The 20,781-nt window shown below is 40.2% G+C and overlaps 1 protein-coding gene across 3 annotated transcripts; it reads left to right on the plus strand.

The window, feature by feature from the left end:
• The first annotated feature begins 56 nt into the window (after positions 1-56).
• On the plus strand, positions 57-20,687 carry CCDC47 (coiled-coil domain containing 47). 3 transcript variants are annotated; one of them, XM_023729361.1, is made up of 14 exons: positions 57-228; positions 1,765-1,852; positions 5,789-6,057; positions 6,513-6,620; positions 7,101-7,275; positions 12,310-12,431; positions 12,661-12,726; positions 13,656-13,757; positions 13,954-14,064; positions 15,356-15,441; positions 16,764-16,822; positions 17,141-17,250; positions 17,472-17,639; positions 20,138-20,687. In XM_023729361.1, the coding sequence occupies exons 3-14, from the start codon at positions 5,794-5,796 to the stop codon at positions 20,216-20,218; spliced, it is 1,452 nt and encodes a 483-aa protein (XP_023585129.1). In that variant the 5' UTR covers positions 57-228; positions 1,765-1,852; positions 5,789-5,793; the 3' UTR covers positions 20,219-20,687. The 3 variants fall into 3 exon arrangements, with proteins under 3 accessions (XP_023585129.1, XP_023585130.1, XP_012410346.1); XM_023729362.1 differs by having other exon boundaries at positions 1,771-1,852; XM_012554892.2 differs by lacking the exon at positions 1,765-1,852.
• Positions 20,688-20,781: the final 94 nt, after the last annotated feature.

A 20,781-nucleotide genomic window follows, 5' to 3' on the forward strand; every position in this document is an offset into this window, starting at 1 on the left:
GCGCGCAGGCGCGGACGAGCCGCACGCATTCTACGTAACGGATGATGGAGGTTACGCAAAGTGTTTCTTGGGATGACTGAGCTGTTTGGTTCCGCTGTGTCCTAGAGGCATCAGGCGCGGGGGTGGGCAGTCACCGCGCGACGGCGAAGGCAGTGGCCAGGCCGAGAGGCAGGAGGGGTAGAGGTAGCGGCCTCAGGAGCGCTGGGCAGGGTTTGGCCTCCGGTACAGGTAGGGAGCGGGCCCCTACGCGTTAGTCGGTGGGGCCGGTACAGGCCGAGCGGTGACTCTTGAGAGTTGCGTGGCCTACCGGATCGTGTTTCTCACCCTGGCCCCGTAGGTCCGGCGTGTGGTGACACGCATCAGTCCCGCGCCTTCTCTCCTCTGCCCGACTTTCTTAACTATAATAATAAATGATGATAAATTAATTTACCGCAAGGCAAATTTTCTGTTGGCCTGTCAGGGCTGGGGTGATTTTAACGGTTTTCGAGAACTTGCCCCCAGAGTTGTGATCAGATACCAACAAGAAGGGCATAGCTAGAGGAAACTTGCAGTGTGCAGCAGAAAGAGTGAACTTTAGCCGTCAGAATTAATTAATTCCCCCGTGGGGTTGAAAGACTAAACACGGGTGGTTAGCAGAAGCAACTTCTGTGGCAAGTCTTGTCTGAAGGTTTCTGGCATAAGATATGTTTTTATCCAAGAATATCTACGTTATTTCCAGAGGTCTCGTATTCTGACCGTTGTCAGAGAGGCTTAATCTCGGAATGGCAGCGAGGAATAAATGATTTCCCCTCTTCTTTGAATTTCGCTTTTAAATCCGAACTCTATGGCTGAGAGACTACTGAGTAAGCTTTCAGAAGATAATCAAAGCAGACTTGTTAGTGCTTATGCACTGCCTCCGTCCTCTGCTGCCTGTCCCAGGAGTCCCAGCCTAGTGGGTGACCTGGCAGGGAGTTGTCCCTGGGAGAAATAAGTTGACAGGTGCAGTAGAGAGACTTCGGAGACGGAAGCCCACAAATGGCTTGGATAATTTTAACCTAAATAACCTTGCAGGAGTCCTGTTACAAGGCTGAGTTATCTTAAATACTTCTGTGGTATGAACATTCTGAGTGGAAATTCAGTTCGAAATGATGAGATCTGTGGCAGGCCATTGGCGTCCTGGTGGTGTAGTGATTAAGAGCTCCGCTGCTAACCAAAAGGTCAGCAGCTCAAGTCCACCAGCCGCTCTTTGGAAACCCTGTGAGGCAGTTCTACTCTGTCCTGTAGGGTCGCTGTGACTCGGAATGAACTTGACGGCAACAAGTTTGGGGTTTTTTTTTTTGGTGGCAGGCCATTAATCGAATTGATTGTGCCAGTGCTAAAAGCTTTAGTTTTTATTTGTAGAAGTTTAAGACTGGAATCAGAAAAAACTAAACCAAATGAAGTTTTTTAAATCATAAGCAAGAGGGGAAGGAAGGAACGGGAACTAATATTTGAGTGCCTTCTGTGTGCCAGGCAGTGTGTCAAGACTTGACATGCCAAAACCGAAAAACCAAATCCACTGCCATTGAGTCGATTCCAACTCATAGTGACCCTATAGGACAGAATATAACCGCCCCATAGAGTTTCCAAGGAGCTGCTGCCGACCTTTTGGTTAGCAGCCAAACTCTTAAACCACTGTGCCACTAGGGCTCCAGACTTGGCACATATCTCCTATAATCCTCACTGTAGCCCTATGAGACAAGTAGTGAGTGATACACTTTTTTTTTTTTTTTTTTGGCATATGAGGAACAGGGACCTTTAAGTAATTGGCCCAAGATCATAGAGCTGGTAAACAATGGAGCTGACATTTTAAACTAAATCTAACTTCACCAAAGTAAGTGCTCTTTTTCATGTTTCTTCCACTTTTGACCAAATATCAGAACATGAGAACTAAATGAAAAATCCTAGAAACTTACAAGAGAAAGTTTAACAGATAATAACTTAGGGGATTGATTACCTTTAGAACTAATGAAGCTGAAAATATCCACTCTATAGTTTAGCAGCATTCATTAATAAAAAATTATTGTAGGAAATTAGGGATGTTTGGAGACACATCACAAACCTCTTTGAGACTGGCATCGAGAAGGCAGCCATGCTTTCCAACAAAATACAGGAAAGGATGCACTGTTAGCCTATTCCCTATGGTATTTCTCAAAATCAGTTGTGCCTTTCTATACTTACGAACTTTGACCAATTCAAAGAATATTGATTGAGCATCAATGAGCTGCAAGGTATTGGGCAATGCCCTTTGATACTGAACTAATTCCTGTAAGAATTTACAGTGATGTAAATTTAGAATATTCACTGGCCCAGACCACCTTGAAAGAGTATTGCATACTTCCTTTTGCTGCCTCTTACTTCCATTACTATTCAACTCCCTACATTCTGACTTCCATCCTCACTACTTCCCTGCAGTTGCCACTAATGATTTTCTTATTAACATTTGAAATTGTTGGTCCATATCTATCTTCAATTTTCTGCAGCAATTGAAACAGTTCTGCTTCCTTCTTAAAAACTTATTTCAGTTTTTATTTCTATGATACTGCTTTGACTAGAATCTGTTCTTTTTTGTCTTCCTGTTTAGTTTCTCCCTTCTTTTTTCACTCCAATTCTTCCTATTATGTCTATCTGTTAGCTGTTACGATTTGTTTCAAGATTTTTTTTTTTGCTCTGTATTTGTTGTTGGTTAACAACAACAAAATGCTCGCTGGGTGATCTTACCCATTACCATACCATCTCTGTTCCCAGCTCAGTCCTGTATCCTGAACTCCAGACTTAAATTTTCACCCACTTCCTTTCCTCCCTCTGAAAAGTGGGTTGCAATACCTACCTTTTAGGGATATAGTGAGAATTAAAAGAGTAAATGTAAATCGTCTAATATGCTGCTTGAAACCCTTTCAACAGATACTAAATGGATTTATTACTTTTCCCCCCAGTTCATTCCTCCTTTATTGTTCTGTCTCAATTAAGAATGGTTTTGTTCAGCTATTCATCAAGCCAAAATTTGGGATCACCCTAGATCTTCCTTCCTCATATCTCCTGTATCCAGTTACTTTATGCTGACAAATGTAATTCTTAGATACCCCTCAAATCTGTCTTTATTCCCAGTGCCACCTCCAGTTTAATCCTGTTTCATCTCTTACCTGTTTTTGTCAGCTACTTCCTGTTTGTCCTGCCTCAAGTACCTTTCTCCAATGCACTCTACATATGAGCTGTCAGGGCTGAGTTAGAAAACTGATGGTATCATGCTCCTACTTAAAATCCTTCAGTTGCTTCCATTTACCCAAACTTGTTAGTATGGCATCTAAATAAGGATCCTTGTGATCTGGCCCCTGCTGGTCCTTCCAACCTCATTTCCTCCACTTGGATCTACAAACTCAATGCTCCATCATATCAGACTCCTAAAATACATGTTTTCAGGTTTTTAAATGCCATTCCTCACCCTGCAGTTCCTCTCCTGGAGTGCAGGAACCATAATCTTAATTGTTTTAAAGAACTGCTGCTTTTTGTTACAAAAGTATATCATAGAAACATAAGAAAACTAAGGGCAAAATACCTGTCATCCTGCCCTACAAAATAACTACTATTTATTTCTAGATGTATGTCCTAGGCCCTTTTTCTTTATGTGCATTTATCTAAAACAAACCTAGGTTCTAACTGTTCATTTGTAGCAATTTTTAATAGGCAAGAAGTAAATTTGTTTTTTGGATGTACTTATAGTTTAACCAAATAGTATCAAAATTTTCACTACCCTAAGTAACACTGTAACACATAACCTTAAAGCTAAATTCCTGTACAAATTTATGATTATTCAGGAATCATGTTTTACTCATCTTGGCATAGTATCTATTATGGTGATTTGCTCAGTAAAGTTTTATTTGATTAGGTAACGGTAGGATCATTATATGAAAAGCAGTGAAATTCAGGAGTTTTCATATTCTGCAGAAGTTGATTAGCATTTGATGATGATTGAATCCTTATGTAGCAAATATTGTGTTTTAGAAAGCGATGGTGGTTTTTAGGGAGAAAGTTGAGGCAGGGGAGACCCCTTAGGATACTACTACGATTCTTGAGCAGATGATCATAGCTTGGATTATCAGGATGGCTTTGAGACTTGAAGAAGGAAACACCAGGATTTGATGACTGATTAGGTTTCAAAGACAGAGGGAAGTGAGAAATTAGACTTCTTGGTTTTTTTTCCCAACAAGTAAGACTGGAAAGATGGGATTGATATTAATATGCAAATAGAGAAATTCAAATACCTGTTGAGTTGGAAGTGACTGTATGGACTGTTTGAGAGGCGACCTGTTTTTGCATCTGCAAGCTGAGAATGGTTTTTACATTTTTAAAGATTTATTTAAAAACCTAAAAAAAGAAGAGGAATATGTGATAGAGACCATATGGGGCCTAGACCAAAAAAACCCATTTACATAGAGTCGCTTCTGACTCATAAGGACCCTATAGGACAGAATAGAACTGCCCCATAGAGTTTCCAAGGAACGTCTGGTGAATTCGAACTGCTGACCTTTTGGTTAGCAGCCAGGCTCCTAACCACTGCACCACCAGAGCTCCATATGTGGCCTGTAGAGCCTAAAATATTTACCGTCTGATGCTATACAGAAAAAGTTTGTAGGGCATCAAAATGGGCACGTCTGTCAGACAGTTGATGTATGGCGAGTGTTTAGATGAGATAACACAACTAAAAATATAGCTTAAATAGATTGATGGTTGAAGTCCAACTGCTCCTTAAGTTCCAGCTCAAGTGTTCTCTCCTTTTTTGTAAAGCCTTACCTGTTTGGTAAAACTGATTGCATTGTTCTCCACGTTCTCATATCGCTTGGTGTGTAGTTTTGTCACAGATCTGATTCCATTAAATTTGTTGGTTCACAAACTTGTTCAGGTGGTAGAATACCTAGTGTTCTTTTAGAAAGCTATGAAATGTTAATGTACTTATTTCCACCATACACACTAGGAACAGTTTGTTAGCAGAAAAGTGCCATTTTAAGGATGCAATAGGAAATCACAGCCACCAGCTCACTTACGAGAAGCAGCCTGCATAGTGTTTTATAACATGGATTTTGGAGGCAAATTCTGGGTTCAAATCACAGCTCTGTGCCACTTGGTAGTTGTGTTACTTAGCATCTCTGTGCCTCATGTTTCTTATCTGTGAAATGGGGAGAACAATAATACTTTCCTCAAAGAGTTGTTTTAGGATTAAATTATTTTTTGTAAAGCTTTTAGGATAGTGCCTGGCATGTAGTGTTGTAAGTGTTTGCTTATATGATGATGATTGGTAAACACACACACGCACGCGTATGTTATGTTCAGTGTTAATCTAAGGATGAATGACTTTTCTATTCACTTACTGTTCTTACCGCTAACAGATAAATATTTGCGTCTTATATCCTTCTTTAGTTATACTTCCTAGTTCATATATAAAGCTTTCATAGGCTCTCAATTAATGCTTACTGAATACTCAATCATGTAAACGGAAAAAAAATTTTAGGGAACCCAACCTAAAGAAATTAAATGACTTGTTCAAGATTTTACAGATAAGAAGTAACAGGGTCCAGAGTAGAACCCAGCCCTCGTCTCCCCGACTTCATTGTTCCTTATACAGTGGTATTCGGAATTAAATGGTATTGAATAAGAGAAAATCAGAGGAGGTTTGAAAATTTATATTTTAACTGTTCACAAAATCTAATGGTATATGTCGACTAGACGGTCCATTTGAGGGTTTTTTGTTTTTTGTTTTTAACTTATTTTTAAGGTGCAATGAAAGGCTTCCACACTTTCTGTGTTGTCCTTTTGGTGTTTGGGAGCTTATCTGAAGCGAAGTTTGATGATTTTGAGGATGAGGAAGACCTAGTAGAGTATGATGATAATGATTTTGCTGAATTTGAGGATGTTATGGAAGATTCTGTTACTCAGTCTCCTCAACGGGTGATAACCACTGAAGATGATGAAGAGGAGACCACTGTGGAGTTGGAAGGGCAGGATGAAAACCAAGAAGAAGATTTTGAAGATGCAGACACCCAGGTGAGGTTCTCTTATTGATTTTCCTGGGAAATTAGAAAGATGGGAAGATTTGTAACTAGCGCTTTTCCCAGACATTAAAAGACAGGTCTAAGAGATCTTTACTTCCTGAAAACTTTATTTTTGCTCAGTAGGTGGAGCTCTTTAAACGTTTTGTGGTATGGTCCCACCTTTTACATTGATCACATAATGAACTGGGTTTTTCTTTTCTCACTCTAAACTATGGGTTGGGGAGGGGCTAGAGAATAGATACTGTGTGTGGGTGGGAATTTTATCATTTAGAACTCTGGGTTCAAAAGCACAGGGAGTTGTCATTCCTTTAAAAACATGTAATCGCTCTGTGTTCTGTGCTTGCTGCTTGGGTGTTCTATTTTCCTTTACAAATGTTACCTACAAAAACGAGGCATGACTGATGGCAACACTTGCAGAAGAAAACAGATTGTGCCTCAATTTTGTAGGACGGAGATACCGAGAGTGAGCCGTATGATGATGAAGAATTTGAAGGTTATGAAGACAAACCAGATACTTCTTCCAGCAAAAATAAAGACCCAATAACAATTGTTGATGTAGGTATACAGGATTCTGAATTCCAAACTAACCAACAAAATATTTTGCTGTCATTTGCCCCAGAAATATAATTATGATATATACTAGTATTGATGTAGTAATAGTGGTAGCTAGGGAAGAGCTTGACATCAAGTGTTCTGATAAACTCCACCCCTGAAGAAGCAACTCCTAGTTTTAACTCTAGCCCTCCGAGTTTTATTTTTCGAGGAATGAGTGAAAGGATATACATTAGATATATTTTGGGATAGAACTCTGAACCAAGTTTAATATAACAGGCTGTCCAGCTTTTCATCCCATTTGCTTGTCCTTACGTTTTCTTAAACAATCTTTTTATATAGCTAACCTGGAAAACCAAAATAGGCATATTATTTAAAGTACCCATAACTGTTCACAGGTTTTCTCGTTCTCCTTCATCCCATGCATTACATTCCATCCTTCAGCTGCAGCCAACTTTCAGTGGAATGATTGTGCTTCTTTAGGTCCCTGCACACCTCCAGAACAGCTGGGAAAGTTATTATCTAGAAATTTTGATGGTGACTGGTCTGCTCGCCTACATCATGAATTATATCATTGGGAAGAACAAAAACAGTCGCCTTGCCCAGGCCTGGTTTAACACTCATAGAGAGCTTCTGGAGAGCAACTTTACCCTAGTAGGTAAGTGTCTTAGTCATGTAGTGCTTCTATAACAGAAGTACCCAAGTGGATGGCTTTTAACAAAGAGAATTTTATTCTTTCACAGTCTAGTAGGCTAAAAGTCCAAATTCAAGGCTTCAGCTCCAGGGGAAGGCTTTCTGTGTCTGTCAGCTCTGGAGGAAGGTCCTTGTGGTGCATCAGTCTTCCCTTGGTCTGGGAGCATCTCAGCTCAGGAACCTCAGGTCCAAAGGATGCGCTCTGCTCCCGGCACTGCTTTCTTGGTGGTGTGAGGTCCCCATGTGTCTCTGCTTACTTCTTTCTTTAATATCTCAAAAGAGATTGGCTTAAGACACTATCTAATCTTATAGACCTCACCAGTATAATTGCCACTAATCCATCTTATTACATCATAGTGATAGAGTTTACAACACATAAAGAAATCACATTAGATTACAAAATGGTACACAGTCATACAATACTGGGAATCATGACCCAGCTAAGTTGACAGATATTTTTTTGGGGCACAATTCAATCCATGACATTCCACCCTTTGGCCCCCCAAAATTCACGTCCTTGCCACATGTAAAACATATTCACCCCATTGTATTATAGCAAAAGTCTTAAATAAACTCCAAGTCCAAAATCCAAAAATTCCTCTTCATCGGTGAAATCTAGAATAAAAGTTATCTGCTTCCAAAAGTACAATGGCAGAACAGGCACAAGCTAGACATTTCCATTACAAATGGGAGATATTGCAGGGAAAGAAGGCGTAACATTTCCATTACAAATGGGAGATATTGCAGGGAAAGAAGGCGTAACAGGCACCAAGCAAGTTGGCAGAACACATGACATTAGCCCTCAAGGCGTGAAAATAATCCTCGGTTCTCTGAGACTACTTACACAATAGCCCTGCTCTCCAGACTCAGTATTGGCCACATACTCCAGATTCTGAGTGGAGGACCCTTGGCCCTGGGCTTCAGCTCTGCCTTCCAGGCCTACTGGGACAGCAACTCTGCTTCCTCTGCTTTAGGCGTACTATTCTCCTTGTCTATCTAAGTACTGACTCCACCCTTAGAAACACCAGAGGCCATTGCTCCACTCTTTGAAACCCCAGAGGTCATGGCCATATCTTTTGAGACTGAGGCAGCTCAGCTTTTTGTGCTCCTTGTCTCTTCAGCTTCTGCTTCCTGTGGCCTCTCAGCCCTCAGGCCTCACACCCACATCTGCCCTGCTGTGGCAAGTGTTCCAAAGCTCTGTAGCTCCACCAATTAAGTACCTGGAGGCACCCCACTCCACCAGGAAGCCTCCTGCACACAGGCACTCAGCTCTCTCACTGCATGGGTCGGCTCCAGGGCCGTCCTGACGCTGGTCTCCTGGTTCTGCTGCTGCCAGTTCTCTGCCGCTGCCAGTCCTCTGCTGCTGCCAGTCCTCTCCATTCACAGTTTCAAAACCATTTCCACATTTTAGTTATCTGTTAGAGCAGCACCCCACTCTCTGTACCAATTTCTGTCTTAGTCATCTAGTGCTACTATAGCAGAAATACAACAAGTGGATGGCTTTTAACAAAGAGAACTTTATTCTCTCACAGTCTAGTAGGCTACAAGTCCAAATTCAAGGCATCAGCTCCAGGGGAAGGCTTTCTGTGTCTGTCAGCTCTGGAGGAAGGTCCTTGTGGTGCATCAGTCTTCCCTCAGTCTGGGAGCATCTCAGCTCAAGAACCTCAGATCCAAAGGATGCGCTCCGCTCCTGGCACTGCTTTCTTGGTGGTGTGAGGTCCCCATGTGTCTTTGCTTACTTCTCTCTTTTATATCTCAAAAGAGGTTGGCTTAAGACAGTATCTAATCTTGAAGACCTCATCAGTATAACCGCTGCTAATCCATCTTACTGTGTCAGAGTGATAGAGTTTACAACATGTAAGGAAATCACATTAGATTACAAAATGGTACACAGTCATATAATTCTGGGAATCATGATGCAGCTAAGTTGACAGATATTTTGGGGGGACACAATTCAATCCATGACAGTAAGTTAGGCCAATATAAGTCCAGTTACCTGCTTGGAAACAATCTGGTAAGAACATTTTTCTTCCTTCAGTATAAGCATCTAACTGCTTTTATAGACTGCTGAAGAGGATGCTTTCTTTTAATTCTAAGGATCCCATTTTTGTTAGATTTTGTATACTGAGCTAATTGTATTAGATAATTTCCTCATATTTCATTAATCAGCAACATAACTGCTAAACAGCTGATTACAATGAGATAATCAATGTTATCAAAACAAGTTAATAAAATTTTGGCCAAAAGCTAGGAATTTTGATGTTTTAGTTAGCTTGATAAATGCTTTCAATTCATTTTTTAGAAATATTGGAAATCCCTCAAAATTCCTTCAGGTTCTTACGGAGGTATACACTGAAGTATTGATTGGACCCCTACAGTTGTGTAGGCAGTGAGGTGAACTTCCCTTTCATTCGCTTCTATTTGGCTTTTCACACTTTATTTCTCTTCTAGTGAGCACATATTGTCTGCTTAGCTCTTTAGGTGCTTTGCATGCATTGTTTCTTATTTAATCTTTGCAACAATACTGTGAGTTGGCTACAGTTTCCATTCTCCTAAGGAGGAAACTAAGGTGTAGAAAAGTTAAAACTTGTCTAAGGTCCTATAGGTAGTAAGTTGCAACCATGTTATTAGAACCTAATCTACCTGCTTCCGAAGTCCATGCTCTTTCCACTGTACCACAGTATTTCAGAGTACTTTTTTGACCTGGAAATTAGAGAAAAATGAGTAGCCTTTGGCTGCTTCCATTTCCCCTCATGAGTTTTCATTTGGTACGTCAGTCTGCTTTACCTTGTGAGGTTGAACAATTTCTTTTGTACAGTTACTGAATTAAATGAAGAGAGGAAATGATCAGAATTCAAGCTTTTTCTAGATCTAAAATACAACTCTAAATACCACTGGTAAGATTCAGGTATCATTTTGCTGTTGGAGAAGTGGTTCCAGTGTAGAAGATAAATATTGCAACTTGGTTGAAGTTAATTCATAGGAGATTCAGTAAGAGAATATTGAATAATTTGTATTAATGGCATTCTAGTTCACTTTTGTTCTTGTATTCTTTTCCTGAATTTTTTTCTTGCTTTGTCTGTTGTTGTCCTTGATTTTGGCTATGTTTTCATTGGTTTTGTCTGTTGTTTTCCATGATTTTGTCTGTTTTTTCCTTGGTTTTGTCTGTGTTTTCCTTGACCTCTTTCCTAATGTCTTGGAGAGCCCTAAATATTTAGACTTTTAAATTCTGTATCAGATAGTTCTACTGCCTTTTCTTCTACTGGAAGGTCATGTGATTCTTTATTTTGGATCCCTTGCTGGAGCCCTCTTGTCTTTCTTTTTTATATGTTTTGATATTGTCTGCTATCTCCGAGACATTAAGGTATTGTTTTCTTTATTTATTGATTGTATGTTCATTTGTTTTCTCCTGTTTTTTGTTTGTTTTATATGTCAGTGCGGGTGAGACAGACGTGCTTTGCTGCTAGCTCGTCTATGGGCATGCCACCTTGTCTAGGTGGGCAGGGCAGCCACAGGCAGGGTGAGCCTGCTTCGCTGTACACTGGTTTGGTGAAGTGGCTGGGGTTGGACTGGTCGAGCACTGTCTGCTTCGTGATATTGGTCTAGTAGTGTGGGAGCATTCACAGCCCCTCACCAGATAGGCGGGGGTGTCAGACAGGGAGTGGTATGGGCTCGCTTCCCACCACTCAGCAGTGGTGGGAAGGGAGGGGGCAGTGTGGGCCCAGTGCAGCAGCGGGCCTGAACACTGGGGACGCACTAACCATGGCAGCACAGTGGGCACTGACGGGAAGGGGGGGTGGTGTACAGGGCTAGGTGGGGGGAGTGGGGAGAAAAAGAGGAAAAAGAAAAAAAAGATGGCACAATGGGAGCCGGCGGGAAGGGGCGGTGCGGATCTGGGGTGGCAGCGGGCCCATGGCACTCTAGCTGAGGTAGCACTGTGTGACCTGGCAGGAAAGGGTGGAAGTGGTGTATGAGGCAAGGTGGGAGGGAGAAAGAAAGGAAGAAAAAAAAGAAAAAAAGATGGTGCAGCGGGAGCTGTTGGTAGGGGTGGGGAGGACCCAGGGCAGCAATGGGCTGGTGGCTTTCTAGCTGGGTGGTGCACCGTGGCCCATCAGGAAGGGGTGGAGATGGCATATGGGGCTAGGTGGGAGGGAGGAAGAAAAGGAAAAAAGAGAACAAAAATGGCACCATGAGAACTGGCTGGTGGGGGCAGGGCATATACCCAGGGTGGCAGCAGGCCAGTGGCTGTCTAGCTGAGCAACGTGGCATGGCCCATCAGGAAGAGGTAGAGGTGGTGAAAGAGACAGAAGGGTGAAAGGTGGGAAAGCATGTTTCTGTGGCTACCAGGTGCTCTGTCTCCTGTTGGGAGCTCTGTGAAGTTGCCTTCCTGTACTCCCTGTCCAGGATCCTTGCTGGCTGTGTTCCAAGGTAGTGACGCTGTGCCATGTTAGTTGTTAGGGGACCTCCACTCCATATCTCCCTTCGTCCCCTGTTTTCCGTCAGTTTCTTCTTCCATTCAGTGTTTGAGCTAGTTCTTTATCCCTTCATTTGATGCTTAGGATTCCAGGACTGATGTTTGTTTCTGTTTTAGTTTTTCAAGTCTTTGCTGCAGAGGGTCAGCATGGTGCATCTGTATATGTCGCCATGTTGGCTTCACCTCTGTCTAGCTCACTTTTGACAGAGACATTTAAAGTGATTTTGCCTCATTTTGTATCTACTCTGAAAAATTTGTACTCCAAGCTGATCATCATAAAATTAACAAGGACGTAGAAGTAATGCTAGGGAGTTTCTAATTTTTTTTTATGGAGATACTAATAAAGAATTTTAAAAGTAGAAGAAAAAATGCCCATCTATTTTAATCCTTGTCCCAAGGAAAGCTCTGCAAGATAGCAATAGTTTCACTGCCTTACAGGTATGATCATTTTGGGGTCAGGGTGAAGGGGGTGGTGATTAGGGCCCCAACATTTTCAGTGTACCACATTAATTGATTTACCCCTAGGGGATGATGGAACTAACAAAGAAGCCACAAGCACAGGAAAGTTGAACCAGGAGAACGAGCACATCTACAACCTGTGGTGTTCTGGCCGAGTGTGCTGTGAGGGGATGCTTATCCAGCTGAGGGTAAGTAGGGAAGCTCTGGTACAATGTATAAATTCTTAGTTTCTTCCAGCTCTAATTCCTAATTTCAATTCATTATCTCATTTCTTCAAGTCTGACCTAAAATGAGATCTAAAAGTCATCTTTCCACTAACAAATGTGTTGCGTATTTGATGAAGCTTTTGATTCCTCCTCTGAAGACCCATTCTTTATAGGAAGCAGAAGTTGCAACTTACTTCTCTTGTTTTTTCAGTTCCTCAAGAGACAAGACTTACTGAATGTCCTGGCCCGGATGATGAGGCCAGTTAGTGATCAGGTGGTATGTATTCTTCACTTCTGGTTTTCTGCGGACAGACTGAATTCCTAACTTTTTAGAGTTTACTCCATTTCTGCCTGGATTTGGTTTTGAGTTTCTGACAAGTCATGTCTCTTGTCAAAAAATAGTCCCTTCTCTACTTGGACAGATCATTTTGTTCCACTCAGTGTGCAATCATGGGGTTAGAGGAAGGCGGCACATATTAACATTTACCTTCTTCCACGTACTGATAATTATTTGATTCAAAGTATTTAAGTAATTAGTACGACAAATAGGGCCATGTTTTATCATATTAGATTCTTTAGGCTTTTAACTTTATCTCTCTGTCCCATGTAGAATGCTAATGACTGTTTACTTGTCCAACTTAGATTTTGTTTATGTTTGGTTTTTGGATTTGAGTCCTCCTGTGTGAACCTATATTAGTTTTCTATTGCTGCGTGACAAATTACCACAAACTAGCAGCCAGGCTGAAATCAAGGTGTTGGCTGGGCTAGCGTTCTTCCCTGGAGTTTGGGGTCCTCTTCTCAAGGTCATTCAGGTTGTTGGCAAAATTCATCTCCTTGTGGTTGTAGGTCCTCGTTTTCTTGCTAGCTGTCATCTGGGAACCACTCTTATCTCCCAAAGGCAACCCTTAGGTCCTTAACCACACGGCTCCCTGAGTAGGGCCTCTCGCCCTTCAATTCTCTCAAGTAGGACCCAGTCCCTTTTAAGAGCTCACTTGATTATCCAGGCCTACCCAGGATACTGTCCCTGTTGATTAATTGCCATATAATGCAACATAGTCTGAGAGTGATATCCCATCATTCACAAATCCTGCTCACACTCAAGGGGAGGATGTGTACCCCGGGGACAGGAATCTTGGGTGCCATCTTAGAATATTTCTGCCTACCACAGAAACTAATACGTGAGGGTTTTTTGTTTGTTTTTTAAAGCAAATAAAAGTAACCATGAATGATGAAGACATGGATACCTATGTGTTTGCTGTTGGCACACGTAAAGCCTTGGTTCGACTACAGAAGGAAATGCAGGATCTGGTATGTGAGGTTGTTCCAACTCGAATTTATGTAGAAAATGTGCCTCTTTATTATGTAGAGGTTCGGCTTCATAATTATATTATTTGTACATCGTTAAGCACCAGTAGGCCAGTACATATTCTCTCGAGTTAAAAAAAAAGTCGTCTCTGTGCATAATGAAATATCATATCTTACTTTCAATTACTTCCTCCTCTAGAGTGAGTTTTGTAGTGATAAACCTAAGTCTGGATCAAAGTATGGACTGCCAGACTCCTTGGCCATCCTATCAGAGATGGGAGAAGTCACAGAGGGAATGATGGATACAAAGGTAAATGCAATAGAAGACATACATTTGTAGACCCTGGCATTAAGGGCACCCTCCCTAAAAGTCACACGTTGTGCAAGTTCTTCGTTTTATGACAGTGTGCCACTTACATATTCCTTTCCCACACAAATATTAAAATGCCTTCTTTAATAGATTAAGTTGTCAGAAAAACAATTTGATTAGTCAAAAAGTTCTTCTTTCCAAATCAAGAGCAATTGTTCCTGGGATTGCCAGTGGCTTCCAGGTTTCTTGAAAAAGGAATTCAGGTTGAATCCTTTTCACCATGTCCTTTAGTCCATTTTTTTTGTGCTTCAGTTAGTGTGGGAGAAGAAGGAGGTATAGAGAGTCCTTTCTTTCTATTGGTTGTGTAATAGTAACAGTACGTCTTAATATAAAACTATAGGCTAGCTCAAAGATAGTTCTAAATGTAAGTTAAAAATGATCTGTTTCTAAAGACTCCCCTGAAATTATTTTAGATTTTTTAAATATATTTTCTTTTTGTTGTTGTTTTTGTTGGGAATATACACAGCAGAACGTACACCAATTCAACGATTTCTACATGTACAATCCAGTGACATTGATTACTTTCTTCGAGTTGTGCAGCCATTCTCACCCTCTTTTTCTTAGTTGTTTTCTCCCATTAACATAAACTCACTGCCCGCTAGGATTCCTATCTAATCTTTGGAGTTGCTGTTGTCAGTTTGATCCCACATAGATAGATCTGGAAAGAACACAGTGCTCAACAAGGCAGACATTCTTTCCTAGTAAATTAAACTATTGTTTGGTTTTAAGAAGACTTTAGGGGACAGTTTTGGTTTAAGGTCTAAGACTATCTCAGGGCAATAGTTTCAGGGGTTCATCCAGCCTTCATGGCTCCAGAAACTCTGAATCTTTGATCAAAAATGTTCAGTAGCAGTAGCCAGGCACCATGCAGTTCTTATCTCAGTTAAAGGAGGCAGTCATTCATGGAGGCAATTTAGCCACACATTCTGTGTCCTCCTCATATTTCTGATATTTTAGATTTTTATCATTATATTTTCATTCTTGTTTAGCGCATTATTTTGAGACAAATTTTCAGCTATTCAGTAAGAAGAAACTTAATCATTGGTATGACTAGAGAAGGGTACTAGTTTCATTTTAGAAAGGTTCCTTATCTTATTTAAATTTAATTTAAAAAAAAAAACTTTGACCTCAGTGACATTGTGAAAAAGTAAGGAGGACTGAAGTGTGAATATGGAAAAAAGGAAGTGTGTCAAACCCCACTTTAAAAAAATAACTTTCTTTTTTTTTTCAGATGGTTCACTTTCTTACACACTATGCTGACAAGATTGAATCCGTTCATTTTTCAGACCAGTTCTCTGGTCCAAAAATTATGCAAGAGTACGTATGAGATAAAAATGTTGAAGTTAATTTTCCTCACTAGGTTTCTATGTTGAAATACCTGCAGAGTGCTTCTGCAATTTCCCTTACCAAATAAGTGAGGGAACTGATGACAGGCATCCAAGTTTTCCTTTGCTTTGACTGCATGCATCGTGCAAGGTAATTGAAAACCTATAGGAGGCAAACAAACCTGTCCCAGTTGCATGTGTCCCTGCATGTACACGCCATCCACTCAGTGAGGTGGATGAGAGTGGCTGATACTAGGAAAGTTCAATTGCTAATCTCTTTTTTCCTTAGTAGTCTAGGTTCTTTTTTTTTCCTATTTATAATATTAATCTATGATGCTTGTGTTTGATTCGTTGCAAATCTGTACGTTTTGTAATTCATGGCCTTTTCTGGCTTCCTTCTATGAATAGTTGATTGATTGTATCTTTTCCTAGCATATTGTTAGAAGCCCTCCATGCCCATAGAGTTTCTGGCTTTCTCAATACCGTTCAGGTGTACATATTAAGGGTTTGGATTTGTTCTTTGAATTCACAGCCTGTCTCGGGCGAGCACAACTACTTAAAATTTACTCTTGATGTAGAATCGGTCCTGACCTAAATTTTTGGTTAAGGACAGCCCTCTTCTAGGCTGTGGCGTTGAGTACAGTTAAAAGCCAATCTGCGTGTTAGTTCTGTGTCGGGTTTACTCTGGTCCATGTGTCTCTAGATAGTGTTGCATCATCCTTGCCTTGCTCGGTAGCAACTCTGGGGGCAGAGTATCACATTGTGGCATTTCTCGAGCCTCTTGTGTATAGGGGAGGAGAGGGCTGGATAGTCAAAGATTACAAAGGAGTCTTTGGTGACAATCAGAACTAAATCACATATTCCACAGTAGATTATCCCTAAATTTATTCTGAATCTAAGAAATAAGATGCTCCCTTATAGAAAGATAGTGTAGGAGTTGGAAATAAAACAATATCCATCAACGTAAGCAAAACCATGGTTTAAAATATGGGCCCCTTAAATATTGCCTCATTTCTGGCTCCCCAGGTGAGATGCACTGTATCCTTCCTGGAGGGCTTCCCTGGAGGTTTGTAGGTAAAAATCACTTGGAAGAACGTGTTGCAGAAGAAATGCATCCATCAGATAGATGGTTGGGGCAGATGACCTGTAAAGGTCTCTTGGGCTTTGAGATTGTATTTGAGCTTGGTGATGTCAGGCTCAGTGCTGTGCTGATTATTTGCAGGTATCTGTTCATCTGAGTGAACTGGGTGATGTGTACATGGAAAATATCTTTCTTATGTTCTTTCTAAAAAAAAGCTTTTTCTCTTGTGGCAGGGAAGGTCAGCCTTTAAAGCTGCCTGACACTAAGAGGACACTACTGTTTACATTTAATGGTAAGTGTTCTGGGTTGTGCCTGGTTTCTTAGTTTTCTGTGTAATGATCTTGAGGAGAGTATTGTTCCCTCTCTAAATAATAGCTATAAAACTACATTAAAACTGACCCCATGCCTGCTTATTGATTTCTGGGTTTCTTCAGGAAGAAAACCATCTATATTTTTAAATTTCTAATTTCTGCTGCATTTTAACTGCCTCTGGAGGTTGGAGAAAGGAATCTATTGATATTTTTAAAAAAAGAGAAAAAAGAAAAAATTGGATGACCCAGAAGTGTTAATGCTGCCATTAACTCAATAGGAAAATGGCTTTATTTTCCAGTGCCTGGCTCAGGTAACACTTACCCAAAGGATATGGAGGCTTTGCTACCCCTGATGAACATGGTGATTTATTCTATTGATAAAGCCAAAAAGTTCCGACTCAACAGAGAAGTAAGACGGGAAGCCTTTATTATAAGTTGGCACCTTTTATTGTTGTTGAGTTTTTTTTCCCCCGGGGGGTCAGCTATCAGTGTTTTCAGTGACTGCAAAGACCTAGTTGACTTGAAAGTGCTAAATATTTGGGAGTAGTCTTACAAAAGAATACTAAATGGGATTTTGTGTCTATTGGCTATAAATGAATTTCTTACAAACACTTTGTTTCTTGGGGAAAGGGCAAACAAAAAGCAGATAAGAACCGTGCCCGAGTAGAAGAGAACTTCTTGAAGCTGACTCATGTGCAAAGACAGGAAGCTGCACAGTCTCGGCGTGAGGAGAAGAAAAGAGCAGAGAAGGAGCGAATCATGAATGAGGAAGATCCTGAAAAACAGCGCAGGCTGGAGGTGAGACAAGCTTTCCTTATCACTGGGATAAAATTAAGGAGATTTATAGATTCCTGTTTGTGCAGTATTAGCTGTTAAGGTAATTCTGTGTAGGAATGTACACAAGCTAAAAGTTAAGCATTTTCTTAGTACTTGTGACATTCTGTCAGTTGTTAGCACTTTTAAGAAGAATAAAGAATCGTTTCTGTTGACCCCATATTAGATTGAGTCTGTGAGCCTAGAGAGTGATATGAATTATCCTCTTCCCCCAACACAATCCCATTTTGAAAGTTCCATTGTCTTGTTTCAAGCCAAGTACTTACTGAGGTAGAAAGAAATCAGGAATTTTTATAGAGGCCAGCACATGTGCCCCGTGTCCCAAATAAACTTGATAGAAAGTTTAAAATTTGATTATAAAATTGGAGAAGTCTAATTTTTTTTGTTAATTTTCTGTTTGCATTTTCGTTTTCTATTTTTACCTAATTGTTAAGCACGGTCGAGTTGCTTCTGACTCATAGCGACCCTATCTACAACAGAACAAAAATATAAGAGCTTTTTAGATGGTAGTATGTTATGTTTCAAACATCAGCTGGTTCTGATATTTTGTGAAATTACATGCCATAGTCCACCTCTAAATTTTTAACTCTTGTAAATGCTGATCAAAAAAGAGGAGGAGAACAAAGTTCTGGGAGATGGGAATTTTAATGAGAATAATCATGAGGATTGAAGAAAATTCTTAGGTGTGGAGGGGGCATGCTGCCAAGAAAAAGTGAAGGGCCATGTGTGGTGGAGTCATCATGCTGTTGAATGAAGTGCCCAGGGTACCGCAGGCCTGTTCGCATCTTACCCCTTTCTCATTATTCTTTGTTTGATTTGGTTTGGTTTGGTTTAGCTGATGGACATTTTTCCCTGAAAATATAGCTCTGTGTTTATGCGGTCCTCTTTATAAATAAAGATGGTCTTTTAATGTATAAATGTGAGGAAGCTACGTGGAAATCACTGACAATGCCTTTCATTTATCTGTGAAAAGAGTTCTTCACTTCTTTCTAAGGTTTGAAACTACAATAGATTTAAAGAAAACCGAGGCCCAGACTTTACTTGAGTCAGACTGTAAGCTTCTTGTGGATATAAACCATGTATGTTTTTTAGAAAGCCCCCTTTCCGGTATCTAGGCAGGGGAACCTTGTGAGAAAATCCAATGAACTAAATGGAAAAAGGGACAAGGGAAGAAAACTGTAGTCAGTTTATGACTTCAGTGGCCCATTCATACAAATTATCTGGACCTTCCTGCCACTGATAGTATAGCTTTTGACATATATGCTATTGCTGCTTGCTTGCAACTGAGCCCCACAGGAAGCAGCAGCCCTGCCAAAGGAGGTGGGTTCATTCCTGCCTCTGTGAGTCCAGATTCAGAATGCATTTTCCATAAAAGTGGTATTAACAATGGTAGTTCAATTCTTCATGCTGCTTACAAAGTAGCCCAGTTATAGATGGATAAATGTCTAGGTTTACAGTGCTATGTAGTTGCATAGGTTTTGTCATTTAGTATAGGAACCTAACCACAGTCAGTAGTTTCCAAACCACCAATTTACAGATCACCCTTTGAAACATAGTTTGTTATATCAAGAACTATACATGCACGTACATGCACACTCTGCTTCGCCTTTTCCTTGTATTTCCTCTATTCTGTACCAGTTGAGGAGTATTATTTCTGGGGACGTTTCTACCCCAAGTTCCTGAAAAAATGAAGTTAGAGCTGAAATAAGCTTTAATCAAATATGACCACTATCAACCAAGAGTGAGGTCATACTTTGACTAGTCCCTAAGGCTGCCTCATACTGGTAATAATAATAATCAGTGACGAATTTACTATGAAAGTAATGCACTTGAAGCTTCTTCCTCTCCTTCTGTATAACCTCCTAGTTCCTTATTAAAAATATAACAATTCCCAGTTGAACATTATGAATTAAAGTATTGTGCTCACGTATAATGTCTATGCTAATAAGGGGTTTACACTTAATAACCTGTGCCCTCATGGGCAGTTCGAACCCACCAGCTGCTTCTTGGAAACCCTGTGGGGCAGTTCTACTCTGTCCTATAGGATATCTGTGATTCGGAATCGACTCCACGGCAACGGGATTGGTTTTTGTTTTAACCTGATCAAATAAGATTCTTACAGTTTTCTGCACAGAAGTACAATCCTTGGCAGATGTATATAAATGTTACTATGAAAGCTGGGCTGGTGTTTCCTGGGTATAGGAGAAATCAAACCAGAATAACAAAGCCTAGTTAAATGTTGTGTTTAGTTTCTAAATTGAAGTTTTAGTTACCTTTGCTTCATTTCAACTTAGTTTTCATTCAACATAGATACTAGCAATTTCTTTATTACTGTCTTCTGAAATATCATGTACGGTACAAGCCTAAAGTTTTGAATAATAATATAGGCAATATTATAGTTTGTTTTTGTTTTTTTTTTTTTTCTTAACATGTGCTTAGAGCTTAATTTTGATTCTCTCCAGGAAGCTGCTTTGAGGCGTGAGCAAAAGAAGTTGGAGAAGAAGCAAATGAAAATGAAACAAATCAAAGTGAAAGCTATGTAAAGTCACCCCAGAGAGTTGAGTACTGGTGCCACTTTGTAAGCTCTGAATTCACAGGAAACGTAAAAAATACCAGTCCATTTCTCATCGTGAAGTTCAAATACTCCAAGTGACTGAGCAAACCTCATCTCATCCTCTGTTCTGATTTGGTTTGGAGTATTACAGAAGTTGTAGGTATATTGGAAGGGCTCTGTGGCAGTAATTTTCTTCCAGAAAATCAAACTATTTTGATTATTTCATAAAAGGAATGATATATGAAATCTGTATAGTTTTACAATATTTTCTAAATTATAACATGAGTCATCAGTGCTTTTAGTGCTTTGATGTTTGAAGAAATATCATGAAATTTATAGGTAGTTAAATTGTTGCTTTTTGTTTAAGCTAGGCAGTTAAAATGTCTATGAAGTCTGGCTCTTAAACCAAGATTCCACAAATAACTATTGAAATTGCACAATAAACATTGCTTAGTGTTTTCTTCTGTGTCTTACATTAAACTTGTGAAATAAGTAAAATTTAGAACACTATATGCGGTATTGAAATTTCAGGGACTCAGACCGTAATGTAGT

The sequence above is a fragment of the Trichechus manatus genome, unplaced genomic scaffold (assembly GCF_000243295.1).
Source record: "Trichechus manatus latirostris isolate Lorelei unplaced genomic scaffold, TriManLat1.0 scaffold00028, whole genome shotgun sequence".
NCBI classification, from domain to species: Eukaryota; Metazoa; Chordata; class Mammalia; order Sirenia; family Trichechidae; genus Trichechus; species Trichechus manatus.

Excerpts from the sequence above, each read along its gene's own strand:
- CCDC47 (XM_023729361.1), top strand. The coding sequence starts at position 5,794 with ATGAAAGGCTTCCACACTTTCTGTGTTGTCCTTTTGGTGTTTGGGAGC. Across the intron at positions 12,432-12,660 it reads GGATGCTTATCCAGCTGAGG|TTCCTCAAGAGACAAGACTT; the intron begins GTAAGTAGGGAA and ends TTGTTTTTTCAG. Across the intron at positions 17,640-20,137 it reads AAAAACAGCGCAGGCTGGAG|GAAGCTGCTTTGAGGCGTGA; the intron begins GTGAGACAAGCT and ends GATTCTCTCCAG.